The sequence below is a fragment of the Microtus oregoni genome, unplaced genomic scaffold, assembly GCF_018167655.1.
Source record: "Microtus oregoni isolate MIOR12 unplaced genomic scaffold, Mior012 000141F_ref0000236, whole genome shotgun sequence".
NCBI classification, from domain to species: domain Eukaryota; kingdom Metazoa; phylum Chordata; class Mammalia; order Rodentia; family Cricetidae; genus Microtus; species Microtus oregoni.
This window is the reverse complement of record NW_024544791.1, coordinates 762,189-780,241: the sequence shown is the minus strand read 5'-3', so window position 1 is coordinate 780,241 and position 18,053 is coordinate 762,189. Positions and strand designations below refer to the sequence as shown.

At 37.2% G+C, this 18,053-nt stretch overlaps 1 protein-coding gene across 1 annotated transcript in view; it reads left to right on the top strand.

The window, feature by feature from the left end:
• The window catches only part of Hcn1 (hyperpolarization activated cyclic nucleotide gated potassium channel 1), a 359,593-nt gene that overhangs the window by 307,183 nt on the left and 34,357 nt on the right, over positions 1 to 18,053 (top strand). The window contains exon 6 of the mRNA XM_041646700.1: positions 7,144 to 7,384. Coding sequence (XP_041502634.1) covers positions 7,144 to 7,384 — 241 coding nt within the window. The remainder of the gene's footprint in view (positions 1 to 7,143; positions 7,385 to 18,053) is intronic.

Sequence of the window (18,053 nt, the reverse complement as noted above, 5' to 3'; positions counted from 1 at the left end):
TGTTCTATTGGTAACGCTTTCATTCTAATTATTTAAAGATAAATATTCCTGCCTCCTAGCAGCCTCCCATTTCCCTCCCCCTCCTCCCACTCTTCTCCTCCTCCCCCCACTCTTCTCCCTCTCCCTCTCCAGTCCGAAGAGCAGACAGGGTTCCCTGCCCTGTGGAAAGTCCAAGGTCCTCCCCTCTCCATCCAGGTCTAGGAAGGTGAACATCCATACTGGCTAGGCTCCCACAAAGTCAGAACATGAAGTAGGATCAAAACCCAGTGCCATTGTCTTTGGCTTCTCATCAGCCCTCATTGTCCGCCATTTTCAAAGAGTCCGGTTTTATCCCATGCTTTTTCAGTCACAGTCCAGCTGGCCTTGGTGAGCTCCCAATAGATCAGCCCCACTGTCTCCGTGGGTGGGTGAATATTTCTTTCCCTTGGAGTCTATTCCATAATATTTGAGGCCAAATTCTTTATCACTTGCAATAAAAACTTTTTTGAACAGCAAAAGAGAGTGTCTCAATTGGAGAAAGAACCTGTATATATCCCACCTTAGAGACAAAGAAATCACAGGAAATGTTGCAAAGAAGTGGAAGCAAGTTCTTAACTTATCATTTCTTGTCTAGATACACTTTTAAAACATTCCTTAAGCAATGCTGTTGTCTTGTCTTGAGGTGATTTCCTTATATATCCAAGTAAACATCTTACAGTTTAGGAGTCAAACCATCAAATGAATATTAGTTGAGAATGTGAAAGAAGGAAAAGTTTTCTTTCAAAGTAACTACCAATCCTTTTATTTTCGTGGAATGTTAACATAAATCACGGTTTATTTTCACTTTATTCTATCAATAAAAGAGGTTTATTGTGACTTATAATTTATCTCTTGATTTTTTGCCAAAACTATTTTTATTATTTATAATTAACTTATGTTGAATACATGCATACATAACTTCCTCCCTCAAGCCTAGATTTAGACTTCTGGGTACTCACTTATTTTAGGAGCCATACTTGACTATGTAAGTAGAGACTTTGAGTCATATCCCCTAAAGGTTTAGATTCATATCCTTTAAATCTGGATTGGAGCCTGGTATACTATGGTTTAGAAAAATTCCATAAATACATCTGTGGAATACTGACTTCCTCTAAAGAATAACGGGAATGAAAATTTTGTGTTTGACAGGTCACTCAAGATCCTTCCACCCAACTGGTGCATGTCAATCAGAGCATCATGCCTCAGATGAGGGCCACACCTGACAATGATCCTTAGAGTATTCTGTTGATGTTTAAGCATTTTGAAATCCTATCTACAAGGGTCAGTGCAATCTAGTGATCTTCTCTGTACTGAATGCCATGCTGGACAATTCAGCTTCCCTTGCAACTTCCCTGGGGATTAAGGACTGAACATAGGCTGCAGGACCAAAGAATATGTCAGAAATCCTTAACATATCAAAACGTTTTTATTTTTCTTCTTTAAATTTTCCATATACCTTATTTTCATGCATTACCTCAAATTCTTCAAGTATTGATCTCATGCACGTGACTTCCTTAGAAGCGAGGTCACGTAAAATTAACTTTGGTCGGTGATTTCAATATATTTATTTTTTATTCTTGGAGTCTTAGGATCCAAATCTTATTTTCTGTGGATCAAACAAAACCATGATACAGCACAGGTCTATAGAAGATAAATATTGTGTCACCAACAAGGGAAGTCTCAATGACAGAGAGAACCTCTGCGAAGTGGGCAAACAAAGAATAGGGAAGCTTTAGGAGCAGGCAGGAGCACAGACTCAAGGGGACGAGAAAAGCTTCGGAGAGATTTGGGATCGATCCTTAATGGGCATGTTGTAAAGAGCTGAACATTTGCTGCTTTTGAAAAATAACCAGGTTCAGTTTCCAGTACCCACTTGGCAGCCCGCAAGTCTGTAATTACAATTTCAGCAATTCTGACACACTTCTCTGGTTTCTGTGGGCATGGCTCACGCATGGCGCACGTGCATGCATGCAGAAGAAACATTCATACACACAGATATTTTTAACTAAAGAAGGGGTGAATTATTCACGACTTAAGGTGGTGAAAGATCAGAGAATCCAGGAATGGATTTGACTTTGCCCAGAATGTGGTTCCTGTTTGCCTTTTCCTGCCTTTGTGTGGAAACTTAGGATGTGGTATGACAGATACATGGCTTTAACAGGAAAATCTACAAAGCTAATGATATGGAGATGCCAGTATAGAAGGAAGTTAAGGATCGTTGGCAGCAATATGAACTCCCCAATTCCATCTTGGCTGGTTTTCAGTAGTCGTCTGTTTTTACGGAACTGTCACTTGGTATCCACCTATATATAATACAGGTCTGTGGTTGTTTCAATTGGAGCCAACATATAGCTCCTTACTGTCGCCATATGCCTCTCTAATCTACCCCCCTTCTATTTCTTGTTCGTCTTGCAGAATGTTTCACTGGAGATTCAAATGTCTAGAAATGCATCATGTCATTTTTTCTTTTAAAATATTATTATACATGGCATTAACTAGTTTCTAATGCTGTCCAATGCCCAGTGGGAATGTAATATGAATCATAGATCATGTTAAATTTCCAAATGGTTACATCAACAATGAAAAGAAATGTGAATTCATTTCTAATGTACCTAGTTAAAATGAGATTTCAGAATGCAGTCTATATTAGAGCATCATTAAAGTGAGAGTTTGTGTTTCTTAATGTCTACAGTACACAACCTGGAGCACAGTGTTGTTTTTATAGCACATCATGATTTGGACTCCAGATTCTCCTCAGAAACAACCAATATGCAGATTTCACATACTTCACAGCTGAGTGTGATTGCCTGGCCAAGATCTTCCAGACAGGTTTTGCTCAACAACTAACTGACAAATTTTAAACTTTAAACTTAAATTGATTAGAAATCAGTAAAGTGAAAATTCAACCTTTCAATCCCACTAGCCACACTAAGTAGTTGAATAGCTCCATTTATCTGCTGACCCCCCAATGGTAGGAAACAATGTCTGAGAATGACAATATACTTCTCTAAAAACCCGACTTCATTTCCTGAATTTCAAGTGATTTTTGTTAAATCACCTCTTTGAGACCTATTAGGCTCATCTCTATGATTCTGTTAATGATGTAACTGTTCACTGGGTTTTAAATTATAGTTAAATGAGAAAACAGTAGCATTTAGAAAGCATGATGTGTCATCATCACTGAGATAATAGAGCACACCTGATAAGCTGTAAACCAGTGGTTCTTGCATTCTTTCTAGTTTCTACATTTTCTCTTTGGAAAACTGCTAACAGCTACTATCTAGTCCTACTTAGCGTTTCTGTTGCTGTGATGAACTACCATGACGAAAAGGCAAACTGGAGAGGAAAGGGGGTTATTTGGCTTACACTTCCATATCACAGTTACTAAAGAAAGTCAGGACAGTAGCTCAAACAAGGCTGGAACCTGGAGGCAGGAACTGATGCAGAGACCATGGAGGGGTGACCTTTACATGGCTTACTCAGTCTGCTCTCTTAAAAAAACCCAGGACCACCAGCTCAGGGGTGTCCATACTCACAAATGACTAGACCCTCCTCCACTGATCACTAATTTAGAAAATTTCCTACAAGCTTGTCTGATTTCTTTCCATCCTTAGGGAGTCATTTTCCCAGTTGAGGTTCCCTTCTTTTAGGTAACTATAGCCCGTGTCAAGGCGACATAAGAGTAGCAAGGACACACAGTCTGCTTGTGCTGTGTGTGTGCTCAGCGGTGCAGTCACCTGGAGTCTACTTCCTCACAATCCAGACTTGTGTTTTTTTTTTTTTTACTCTTTAACTAAAATCTAATCACATCATCTCTCCCCTCCCTCTTAATTGTTCTATCCCTAGCATATTGTTTCTCCCTATCGAGTATATGGTGGTCTCTTCTTTATCCAGTGTTGTTTTGAATACATGTAAATGAATCAACATACAATTGTAACCTGCTAAGTCTGCTCAGAACTGCTTGTATATAGAAGTTTCTAGGGCTGCATTTACAAGAGTATACCACTGGATTTTTTTTTTTTTTTAAAAAAAAAAAAGTTCCGGTAGGCCTGTGTTCTTGCTCATCAAGATCCTTCTGAATCACTTAGTAATGTTTCATGACATCTGTTTTCTTCTGCTTTGAACTGCTCTGCCAGGTTTGTGCTGAAAAACAGGAAATGCTTCCTGCTTACCCAACACATTAAGGATCATATAGGACAGAATTAATTTAACATAGGAAATAAGTTTTTCTTAGTTTTCAAAAAGTTTTGATTCATTATATTAGAGCAGTTAATAACCAAGGCAAACTTTGATTCTTGCGTATAAAATACAAGTAACTTTTTGGTGAAATTATTATTAAACGTAACTAAGAGTTTAAAAAGTACTTTAATAATAAATGAATCATTGTGACAAAGGTAACTTGTAATAGAAAGCAATTAATCAGAGGACAGAAAGTTGGAGAGGATTATATTATGTAACTGTAGTAGTAGGAAGCATGGCAGCAGGAAGAATGGTGGTTGAACAGCAGATGAGACTTTACATGTAGAGACAATACCCACTAGGAAGAGAGAGAGAGAGAGAGAGAGAGAGAGAGAGAGAGAGAGAGAGAGAGAAAGAAAGAGAGAGAGAGAGAGATAACAGGGAATGGCATGAGTTTTTGAAATTTCAAAAAGCCACTCCTAGTAACACACCTACTTCAATACCCACACTGTCTAATCCTTCCCAAACAGTTCTACCACCTAGAGGCAGAGGTTTCAAATATCTGAGCCCATGGGGACTGTTCTCATTTACACCACCACATTCAGGAAGAACATTAATTCTCAAAAATGAAATTATCCATCTTTAAAAATGTACCTAGATGGTTGTGAGCCACCATGTGGTTGCTGGGAATTGAACTCAGGACCTTTGGAAGAACAGGCAATGCTCTTAACCACTGAGCCATCTCTCCAGCCACATACAGACAGAATATTGTATACATAATAAATAAATAAATAAATAAATATTTTAAAAAAATAAAATGATGCTTTTAAAAAAATGTACCTAGATATGTCCATTTGTTCTTCTGAATACAACTAGACCCGACTATTGAATGAGAAATAAAAATGAGACAAATATGGTAGCATTCTTTAATAGGATGTACTAGATGATGAAGTTTCACTTGCTATAGATTGACCAGCTGTTCTTTACAATACTAAAAAAACATTAAAATATAATAATTAAGAAGTCTCCAGGTCTGTGTACTTGTTAATGTCTCCCTAAGTTCCTAGAAGGAAGCTATTGTGTCTTCTGCACAGTATAAAAATACTGAGCGTGTTTGAGGTGGGAATTTAGCTATGTTACAACAGCCTTATTTGTTAAGAGCACTCTGTGATTCATTTGTGCAATCATGGTAATTATATTTATAGCTACCATGGTGAAAACATTTTAGAGCAACGCTGTCCAGAATAATAATAAGCATCATAGAACTCGGCAGAATTGCATGCCTCCCCAAATATAGCTTTCTACAATGATTGTTATCGATACAGAATTTAAATGTCCTGTTATCAGTTGGGATTACCTTAAATTGAATTGAGTTTTTAATTTATGCATAAAACATACAAATTATGGATGTTCATCTGCTGTTTAATGCATGTATATGAATTCAAATCAAAGCAAACATACCTAGTTTCTTAAAACTTTTAATTTTCTATGGCACAGACATTCAAATTTACTTATTCTGGCTTTCAGAAATGTTCAGCATATTGTTCTTGTTGCTGCTGCTACTGTTGTTGTTGTCTGATATAGTCTCACACTAAAATTTCTCCATGATATCTAACCATAACTTAGTATCTTGGGCTCCACCGCTTATTATCTCTCTTCTTTTCTCTCTCTGTTCCCATGGAATCAACTGTTTCAGATTTCACATCTAAAGAAACTCGTGTGGCATGTTTCTTTCTGTGCTTAGTTTATTTTTAACATATTGGTCTCTGACAAAATTGATTGTCACAGAAATTCACCCTCTTTTTGGCAGATTAATGTCTGTTGCATGTAGCTATAAAATTTTCTTTATTCAGCACCTAGAAATTTTTACATATGTTAAGACAGTATCAGGCAATTTTGTGAAATAATATCAAGAACTGTTCTGGCCTTATTACTAACATTTTCCCAGATAGAGCTTTCAAGTGTTCTAATTTTGTTAATATTCCCATTTTACAGTGTTTCCACCTCTTATGGGAAGTGGTTTTAGTTTCTAGGCTTCTTAAAGAAGATTAATAATTCAATGTAGCACTTTTTTTCATATTCTTTGATGATAGGTACCTTGATGTTAGATTCATTTATGAAGGAGCTAGAAGACATGTCATAATGGTAACATTTGCATTACCTTTGCCTCTTCCAAAGTTTATAATAAAACATTTTCCTATATTGTTGTTTTAGTCTAGAGAGACATAAATATTTTTAATCTGAGCTAAAATCTTCAAAATTAAGCCAAACATATAGAGCTTCTGACTGTCTAGACAGCAAACAAGGAGACAGGAAAAAGAGAGATGCCCTCCTTCCAACTCAGACTTCAGTGGGTGATTCAGGAGAGTTTGTTCTTGCCAAGCAGAAATCAGATTCCATCTATGATCATCCACTGACTGCCTTTGGTAACACCTGCTCTCTATTTCCTTTTCACTCTCATCTGAATAAGATTTTTAAAAAAATGCATACTGGCTACATCTGTCTCTTCTTCTCTGGTGGGTACCAGGCCACTTGTTCAAGATCATCAATTACAGGACAAGCAGCACTGCACCTCGTAGCTATGGGACTTTGTGTTTTTTTCTTTAAATAAATAAAAGTAAAATCAAAATTCCACCTTTAAGTTGTAATTTCAAACACAAAATAAATAAGTAAAATATAGCTGGTATTTTTATTATTTAATTAATATGTTATTGAAGATTTATTGTATTTCTATGCAAACTGAAGTACTGGAATGGAAATTTAATACAGATTAAAACAAAACTTATTACATTGGTGACATATGCGGATTACAATTTACGTATATTTTTAAAAATGTATATTAGCCTTTATTCTGTATGTACATGTTTTTAAAAGTCAATGTATATTTTTTTCTCCCAGAAATGACTCAGTTTCCCCTTCCTTTGTGCTCACTCCTGCCACCTTTAGGAAATAGTCAACTTCAACTGCCGGAAACTGGTGGCTACAATGCCCCTTTTTGCTAATGCGGATCCCAATTTTGTGACGGCCATGCTGAGCAAGCTGAGATTTGAGGTGTTCCAGCCTGGAGACTACATCATTCGAGAAGGAGCGGTGGGGAAGAAAATGTACTTCATTCAGCATGGTGTTGCTGGTGTTATCACCAAGTCCAGTAAAGAAATGAAGTTGACAGATGGCTCTTACTTCGGAGGTTAGTAAACATAGGTGTGAAAGTTAGACCATACGTCTCTGAAAGGTCCATCCCAAGGCTTTCAGAGGTGCCACGTGTTTGTTGATTTGGGATTTGAGCTTGTATTTGAATTCTTGCAAAAGCATTTGGAGAGTATCAATATTTTAGGGCCACAAGTTCCTTACAGTGGTATGTATAGCCATACATACACTAATGAGGGCAGACCTGTAACCACTTTATCTGGAACCAGATAATACTGGATGAAAATAACCAGTGTGCATTTTTTTTCCTCACCCAAAAGTCCCCAGAGTGTTGGATGACTCTTTCCAAAGTAGTTACAGGGGCCTCCTACATTGCTATAACAAGATTTTGAAGTTTGGGTTTTTTTTTTTTTTGTGTGTGTGTGTGTGTGTGTGTTGATTTCTTTATTTTAATTCACACAGGAACTTTCTTCCTTCACTTTTTAATGTTTTATGGGTGTAGCGAGTAAAGAAGGAAAGCTGGAAGTTTGTCTTTAGATTTAGTGCGCAATGTTGCCTCTAACTCACAGAGGTCCACCTGTATTTCCTCTGAAGTGCTGGGATAAAGTCATATGCTGCTATGCTTGGCTTCCAATCACTATTCTTATTTGTAACTACTCATTCTCTACCCAAGATAGCATATCCCTTGTAAATGTGTGTTCAGTTTAGGTGTACATGCATAATTATTCCACAATAGACAACTTGCAGGTCTAAGGGAAACAACTCTTACCAGCTAGAGCACAGTGTATGTACATTATTTTCCTTGGTTCTTACAGACTCCGTGAATGCAAAGGCACAGAGGTCAGTATCTGACTTTTTCATCACTCTCAGTGACACTATTCATACAGTAATAATGTACTTAGAGCTGTTTGTCACAATCTCCATATCACTCAGTGGTATAGGGCTACTGTTGTTTTGATGAAACATCATGATCAAAAGGCAAGTTGGGGAGGAGAAGGTTTATTTGGATTGCACTTCAACATCAGAGTTCAACACTAAAGGGAGCCAGGACAGGAACTCAAACAGGACAGGAACCTGGAGGCAGGAGCTGAAGCAGAAGCCATGGAGAGGTACTGCTTATTGGCTTGCTCTCCATGGCTGGCTCAGTCTTCTAGTCTTGCTCAGCCTGTTTTCTTATAGAACACAGGACCACCAGCCCAGAGATGGCACCACTGACAATGGGATAAGCAATTCCCACTGATCACTAATAAAAAATCCTCTACTGACTGGCCCACTGTCCGGTCTCATGGGGACATTATCTCAGTTGGAATTTCCTCCTATGGGAGGAATTTAAGTTGACATAAATCAAGCCAGCATACCCAGATATGTTCTGACCTCAGAAACTGAATGTAATAAAGTTTACTCTGTTTTAAAGAATGCCATAGATATTTTTTAAGGATGCTCATTGTCCTGTATACACTATTATTTAATATCAAATATTAACACTCTTTAAAAGAAAGAAGAAAGAAATCCCCTGTTCACCTTTTACTGGGTCTGGTCATTTCCAGAAATTATATTTAAATTAAATATAAGTCATATATTTAAATTAAAATATATATTTATTTTATATTTATATTTAGTATTTCTATATTTAAATGAAAGCTCTAATTTCCATTTTAATTGAAATTATGATAGAAATTGAGGTGTTTTCATATACAAATTTCATAAAATGACTTGCATATAATTTCATATTATGGGCAATCTTATTTTCTCCATGAAGAGAAAATTTGTTCTGCACTTCCAATTGACATACATGCAAATTCCTTTTTACTATGTTGTTTAACTGGGTGGCATTACCAATATTATGTTGAATTAAAGCAGTATGAGTAACAATCTTCTCATGATACTCATTTGGGAAGAAACAATCTACATTTTTATCATTAAACATAATACTAGGTGAAAAGTGTTTTGGATTTATTTTCAGGATTCTTGATTATATTAAGGACAGTATCTATAATTATTCCAGGTAATAAGTGAAATCATCATCTTGTCCATTTTGTCTGTGTGATTTAGAAAAATATTTTTACTTATTTCACTATTAATGTATTTACTTGAAATAAAATAGAACACAGTTTCTTTTCATTCCTGAAATTGTTTTTGTAGTTGATTATATTTTAGATACTGGATTTTGATCCTTTTTCACAAAGTAAGTTTTAAATTCTTAAATTTGTAAGGAGCTGAATAGTATCTGCTTAAATTTTTGTGATTACTTCCACGAGAAATATTGCTCTTTTCTTTTTCTTTCCCTTAATGCATTTTCTGAGCTTTGAATTAGCTTAATTCACACTTCAAAAACGAATTTATAAGTTTTTCTCTCTGCCCTGTTTTCCCCAAGAGTTATTATCATTGCTTCCTTAAATATATTGTAGAGTTCCCTAATGAAAACATTGGAAGCTAGGAGGATTCATTTTTGCAAGGTTATTACATATCTTTTCAATTTCTTTACAGCAAAGATGCAATTTTGTTCAGCTTTCTTATTTCTCACTGTGTACATTTGGTTAGTCTGACTCATCTACAATGGTGTTCGGTGTTCTCATCAGTACCGTGTCCAAATAGCTGAGCATGGGACAGATGCTCGACGTGTGCTGGGCAAGTTTATAGGCACCAGGGACACCAAAATAAGGAAAAGCGATCAAGTATCCTATAATTCTCTAACTTTTAACTTATGATTGTTTAAAAAAAACTTGGAAATTACTAAAATTTCAAAACTGTTTTTGAAGTAATAAGGGCGGCGGAGGGGCTGTGTCCCCAACACCCCAGCCGCCTGCCCGCCTAGCTTATGCCCCGAAATAATTACACAGACACTGTATTCTTTTAAACACTGCTTGGCCCATTCTCTTCTAGGCTAATTCTCACATATTAATTTAGCCCATTTCTAATCATCTCTGTGTAGCACCCCAAGGTGCGCTTACCGGGAAGATTCTAGCCTATGTCCATCCTGGTTCGGAGCTTCATCCCAGGAGCAGGGCATGGTGTCTCTCTCAGGCGTCTGCTCCTGAGAGGAGAGCTGTCTAGTCTGACCTCACTTCGTCTTCCTCCCAGCATTTTGTTCTATTTCCTCCACCCACAGGGCCAAGCAGTTTCTTTATTGGCCAATGACCTTCCTCCATCATGTTTTATTGGATGAGGAAGGGAAATGCTTTGGGAAAATTAAAGCAGGGACTATAAGAAATGCCCCCGACCTCCTTCAGCCATGTAAGGCACAGAATTTGGACGTGTGGAGTGTATGGAAGTTCCGGACTTCTTAGTGAGCAAAGACAGTAAATAGGAACAGGGCCTAGTGTTAGCTGCTCTCAGTACTCAGCTTAGATGGAGGGTGAGGTGGTGAATGCTTGCATACAGGAAATAAGGTGCTATGGGAGTAACCATCTGGCTGATAGAGAAAAAGAGTTCCAAGACTCCTTGATTCCTCTTTGGAGATAAATTATGGATTCTTAATTTTTTTTACAAGTGAGGAAATTGAAAACCTTCCAGAAAAATATCCCAGTTTCTGCTTTTTCCAGACTTTCTTCCCATCTTCCAAGAAGTTTGCTGAGTCTTAGTTGAACACTTGTGTTGTTGATGTATTTAGGGATGGGAACCACATGGTCAGTTGTTCTTTGTGTTTTGACTGGTTGTGGATTGCTGTAATCCTCTCCATCTGTTGGGAAAAAAGACCTTCTTTGATGAGGATTGATCTATTTACCTGTGGGCATGAGAAGCATTAACAATGGTTTATGAAAGTAGGTACTCCTCTAGATTCTATGGCCTCGTGACTCATGGGTAGTTAGTAAGTACTGTACTTCATCTACAGTACTTACTAGGCACAATTCTTTCTGAACGAATAGCCCTTACGTCCAATTAAACTGCTATTGGTTACTGCCAAGATAGAAATGCTACCTCTGGGAATATCTCACCATGCTGGTTATTGTTGTGTTTCATATAAGACAGGCAAATTACACTTGTGAAATATTAACAATGTAGTAGACTAAATGACCTAAACATTGATAATTGACAAACAAATGTGGATGGAAGAAATCACATGAGGACCCATCCCTGGATAAAGAGCTTAAAAAAAATGAATGGTTACAGAGGGAAAAAGAATTAGTCTTCCTTTGGTTTAAGCTCTCTAATATGTTATCCAATACAAAGTAGTCAATCCTAAAAGCATATACATGCATACAAGCAATAATAAATAAATTCAAAAGGTTGCATATGTGTATATACATATATGTATATGGCAATAATAATAAAAGAGAAAAATAATAATGCAATAGAGATAATACATGAAGGTGTAAGGATGGTTTGGAGGCAGAAGAAGGGGAACAGTATAGTGTGTTGGAGGAGCAGGATATGGCAATAGGAGACTGATGACAATCATAGTATATTATAAATATTTATGGAATTTCATAATGAAACTTATTGTACAATAAACAAAGGCTAATGAAAATTGAAATATGAATAAATAAATATCACACAATGGAATTGAGGCTCATGTCAGTAAAACTGGCGGTATACCTGGAACAAGGCAAATTTCAGCTAAGCCTTCGAAATTCAGAATTCTGTGTGTTCTTTCCATAGTTCCTCTCCTCTGGAGGGGCATTACTGTCCCCTAGGTCTAGGATATTAATATGGAACATTTGCACAGGTTTCACTTTCTCTTCAAAGCTGTTCATTATCCTTTATGTCTGCATTTGCAAAGGTCTTTTGAAGTCTCTTCTTATGTGCTATCCAGTCTCCAATAAAGTAATCATAGTGTTAAAATACTGGCCCCAGAAGAAATAAAACTATTATGTACCTCATTAAAATTTTAAATTATATGTCTCTCCACCAGAAATTTTCATGATTTTAAAGAAAAGTTGCTGTGTTCCTAGAATAATCAAACTCCAGACCAGAGGACATCTAAAGTTCCACTGCCAGCCTGTGATTCATCTGATCTTATGTCATGGGAAAAAGGAGCAATGTACTCGTGAAGAAAATATTTCCTTTAAAGATCTCTCAACTCTGCTATATAGTGTCCAAATCTATGCTAGAATTAGAGGATACAATATGACTTGGACATACATCTTTAGAAATTTTATGTCCAGATACGTTCAGTTCACCTGATGTTTTAAAATGTAGAGAAATAGGAAGGTAAAAAAAAGAACATCAGTAACCCCTGCCCTGAAGCCATGTCCTAGGTTATCAGAGGACTGAAGTCTCTGTACTTCTACCTTTACACCATTGCATTTATTTAAAAGTAGGTACTGGTTTTGGGGGAGTGAAAAACCTGTTGATATGAATTCACAATTTCATTTCTTCAAATTTCTCCTCATGTATACCAAGTAGAAAAAATCTTCCCTCCTCCCTTTTTAAGCCTTACCTCCAAGCTAGGTGGAGTCATTGTCTCAGGGATGGTAAGGCAACTCCGAAACCTTTTTTCAAAGGCCCTGACCTATTTGGAAATAAATCAAGGCTTTTTTTTATGTGGGTTCTTGTTCCTGTTAGTAAAGGACTTAGAAACAGAAAAGAAAAGAAAACAAAACAAAACAAAAAAACAAAAAAAAAAAACAAAAACTCAAAGACTGTTTTGTTATGAGAGAATAAGAAAAAAAGTAGAGGGTAGGCAAACTACAAATTCTGGCAACTGGTAGGAGAAAAGGGTGGGGAAGAGAAGGGAAAGCAATGCCTTTTGGTAGAACTCAAGAAAGCAGATATGTTCAACCCTGCAGGCCAAGAAGCAGCTGCACAGTGGAACAAGGGAGTGAGAATGGCTGGAAGGTGAGGGAAAGAGAGAACTCATTAAGAAAGAAAAGACACTCCCAGAGAAGAAGCAGAGCTGTCTACAAACATGAGGAGGAAGCTCGCAAAGGACAGGGTCATAGAGTGTGTGACCCTCTCTAAGACATTTATGTAACATCCACTGCTCCTGCTTTTGTATGCCATACGCTTTCCTCAAACATTCTGTGTTCATTACAGGAAGCCCAGATGAGGAATGAGTTCCAGGTTTTCTCTGAAAACTTATCATGAAGGAGATAAATATTTCTCCCACATCCTTAGATTGCCTTTAGGTGAATCTGCTTTCCTTGGGGCTGATCTCCTAACCTCGTGACTGACATGCCAAATTGGATTAACATTTAAAAGAGAGAGAGTACTATGCAATGTGCTAATCTTTAGAGCAGATTGGAATATCATATTTCCACCAGGTCTTAAATTCCTATTTTTTTTTTGCAACAGCAAGAGGTTTTTTATTGAGAGTACACAGGTAAATTCCTATTCTTTTGACTGCAAGGTAGTACCTTTCCCTTAATGGAACTCAACAAAAGTCTTATATGCCCAATTATTCAGAACATTTTAAATTTTGGAGAGAGGCGGATGTGAAGCTTCTCTTCTGGTGTCTTCAGGAAAATGGCAGATAGGGTATGAGGGTAGGGTCTCAATAACTTCCTGGGCCTATTAATGCCTCTAGCTACAAGAATTGAAACTTGAAAATCCTTTAGGAAATGGGTTTTTAGTCATTCTGGCTACATCGTGAAAAGTAAATGAATGATACCTAGAGTCCCGTGTCCTGTAAATCTATCCATCCTGTCTGGACTCTGGCAAAGCAGAACGATGCGAAGGAGCAAGGACCTTTATGGCTTCTGGCCAAGATTAAGAATAGAGCTGTTGGTCTTAAACATTTTTAAATTTTTCAGGGTGGTGGTGGCGCACACCTTTAATCCCAGCACTCAGGAGGCAGAGGCAGGCAGATCTCTGTGAGTTCGAAGCCAGCCTGGTCTACAAGAGCTAGTTCCAGGACAGGCACCAAAACCTACAGAGAAACCCTGTCTCAAAAAAAAAAAAGTCTTTAAAGTTTCTTGACCGGTGTCTGCCTTATGTTCTCATAAGTTAGATGAAAAACATGTTAACCATCAATTATATCCTAATTCCACAGCTCTATTTTTCACAAAGTCATTTATAAATGAATCAATGAATAGAAAAAAACAAATCAAAATACATGATACTCTGATGAAAATCAGGATGAACTTAATGACATTTTATTTTGAAGTAGTAGTTCTAGATTGAAATGGTAGAAGAGGAGGAGGAGGAGAAAGCTCTAGAAGTCCGCGTAAATATAGAAGTTTCTGTATTCATGAAGTTGCTCATAGGCACTCCATTTGGAGCTTCTTAAAATAGCAATCAAAGCCAAATTTTAATCCCATTAAAAAATCACCATAAGGCAATGATAATTGCTAAAAATGTAATTTTTACTCATTTCTATTTGTGTAGCACATCTTTCTGGAGCGCCTAAATTTTAATATTCATCAATAACTGCAGGAGGGGATGCTTTTGGACTGAAGTGAGTGGTTCTATTGCAAAGTGAAATAAGCCTAGCAGGTATAGCTCACTTTAGAATGCACCCTTTTCTTGAATATTTAAAATATATATTTCTATCTCTTTGGAAAACTCAAATTGATGATTTTGTTTTCAGCACTCTTTGTCATTTATATTTTGTGTTATTTAAATGATGAGTTCTGTAATAATATGCTAACAGTATGTCATTAAAGGAAATCCTGCTGATGAAGAGCAGATGGAAGATGTTCCTCACCTCACGGTAGTATGCAAAGCTCAGGAGGTAGAAGGAAGCATGGCTTTCAGTGAAGCACACCAGAGGGAAAACTGGGCAGAATATGCACCACTGTAAGGGAAAGTCTAAGAGAAGTGCACCTCTTGGAATGATTTTTTTTTAATGATTTCTCTGTAGAATAAACCGGAATTTAATATCTGAGAGTAATCAATAAAACCTTATTGATATCCAAATATCAAGTCCCTGGGCCTTGACTGTGTCACCTGATTTCTATGAGAAGCTCCGGATTCTACTCTGAGCCTTTTATTGCTCCACATACATGTTTCATCGTTCTGGGATATGTCTAAAATCAGACGCTGTGACCTTCTCCCAAAACCAATAATATCAGAAACCTCAGCCAATGGCTTCCCAATTCTGTACAATCTGACACAAGCTGTCTTCCTAAACTATACCACCATTTCCCCTCAGAAACACGCAATCCACCGGTTCTCACTTCAACAAGGACAGCTCTTTCGGACCTCAGTCGACTTGTGGAGGCATCTTGTCTTTCAGGCTGCTGATGCTTGTCATCTTTGTCAGATATGACTGAAGTGTTATCTTTTCCATCCCCAATTAGTACCTTTCTCCTGCGGCTCTCATTGCACTTAGTATATTCAACTATTTACTGTCTCAGGTTACTCCAGAGTGCTAAATTACAGATTTTCTGAGTTTTAAGACTTTTTAATTTTTCTAACTTAAGCCATCGAACCAAAGCAAAATGCCAAACTGTCACTAACGCTAAGATTCTTGCATTGTGCGTGAATGGCTTAGGAGATGGTAGGGTATGTGGGGATGTATTCTAACTTGTCTCCGTTTCAGTCTTTCATTTTCTTATTTTGAGACCCACAATTCAAGAAACTTTCAAGTAGCACATTCAGTTTAACGCTCTGGGTTAAGCTACGCTTTTACCTTAAAAAGGAAACTAACACAAATCAGATGACAAATCGGGTTTGAGGAAACTAAGGAAAAGTGCATAATTTCCAACTCAAAAGGAAACCTTATAAAAGTGCTTTCTAAGTTTGGACTCACATTGCTATCATAAGGATCAAATAAAAGCTCTATAATTCAGGGTAGGAGAATGAAAAAAACAATTTTGTCCAGAAGAGTTTTCTATGGAGTTAGAAATGTGTTATATCTAATATTGGTAATTAAGATATTCACTGATCATATACAGCCAGTTCTATCAACACTGCTTATTTAATAAAGATTATGCTATTATTTTTTTGATATCTTCCCCTTTAGTACCATAATTTTTACTAGATAAACATATACAACATTAAATCCTATTTTGATTGTAGTTTTGGAGTAGCTTATTTCTGCTCATTTTTTAATTGTTGTTTTGAGACATGATGTCATGTAGCCCAAGCAGGTTATCAAATCACTTCATAGACATATTGTGATTCTTGTGTCTCTGGATCCCGAGTGCTAGGAATACAATTATGAATCACAGTGTACAGCAGTGGGAACCATTTTAACAGAAGAATAGTTTTATAGAATTAAAACAATTCTCAAGGATTAATAAACGGCACTCTACTTGTATATTTTTGAATTTCTATATAGTTGAATTTTCAACTCCAAATGTCTGTCTGCCTCTCTCACAGGTGTAAGTTTTTTTTTTCTTTTAAAAAGTATCATTAAGTCAAATAGTTTCATCTCAAATTTGGTGATGCCAAGCATAAATCTCACTAACTTTTGAATGTTGGTGCCCACTCTCCTGATTTTTTTATGTTGAATCTCTAATCTTCTATGATGACATTTTGTGAATTTGGCTTTTACACGACAAGGCTTCTTATAACTGAGGAAACAAAAGAGGCACACTGCCACATTTAAGACGGCAGTCAGAATAATGTGAACATGTTGACACCTAGGTATCCTATTAGAACTGGATTTCTGTTGTCCATGCTTTGCCCAGGTTGTGGCTGTTGCTATAGTAGCAGAAGTGAATGAAGACTGTGATAAACACAATAGGAAGATTCCTTCTTGATCCCTTCTTGTTTGATAGCTGTGCGCCTTGCCTCTCTAGCCTGATTTTAGAGTCTCCACACAGGTTTCCTTATGAAAGCCTTGTTCTCCCTGACAAATAGGTTCATCATCTCCCACAGTTGCGTGTGACCAATGTGCTAACAGCAGAGAGGCACTATGAGATCTTCGAATAAGTTGCGAAAGCTGTTGTTCTGGTGTGACGGGCCCTTAGAGATCACTGTCCTGCTTTGCTCTATTTGTGGAATCAGCATAAAGTTAGGGACCATATCTGGAAAGGTGGCTTCCCAAAGTGTATAGGAACAGCCACTTTCCAAAGGAGCTCACCTTCTAGCTTGCCTTGTAATTGTACCAGTGCCTCCTCTCACCTTTTTAATTCCACACTACATTCCTAGACAAAGGAAATTGAAGTAACGGTCACCCTTCCCAAAGGCACTGAGTTTAGATTAGGAAGTCATGAAAAAGTGACTTTCTCAAAAGAAAAAAAATAGACAAAAATATAAAGAGTATGCCAGGTGCTGGGATCATACATAATTTACATAATTCTTAAGGTGGTCTTTAGTAAATAAATGTATAAACACTAAGAAAGTATGGCTCTATGTGTTTCTTAGGCTTTTGTCATATCCTCATTTTCTTTGTTTTTTTTTAATCTTATTCTGTTTTTTTTGTTTTTTTTTCGTTTTTGCCTTATTTTATTCTATTAATATTTTTAGATACCTGTTTGGTATATAATGAGAAAGAGATATGATATAGAGGGTGTAGATTTGGATGGGAGCAGAGGTTGGGAGAGTCTGGAGGGAGCAGGAGGAGGGAAAACAGTCATCACAATATAGTATAAGGAAAAAAAAATCTGTTTTCAAGAAAGCAACAGTCCTTGTGAGTAAAGCACTGCTTTGGGACTCTGTTGTTTGAGTCAGATTGGAAGGCAAGGCAGGTGCCCTGCCGGGCGACAGTGCTGCCCGACAGATGGCCGGTTTCTCACTGTGTCCTCATTTCAACTCCATCTCTCGCTTGCTCCTTTCCCGAGTGGCCTTCCACCTGTGCTGACAGTGGAGTTTGTCATCATGGCCCCCATCATACGTACCCTTGGATTTAGACCTCACATTTGAGGGTCCAAATAGCTCCA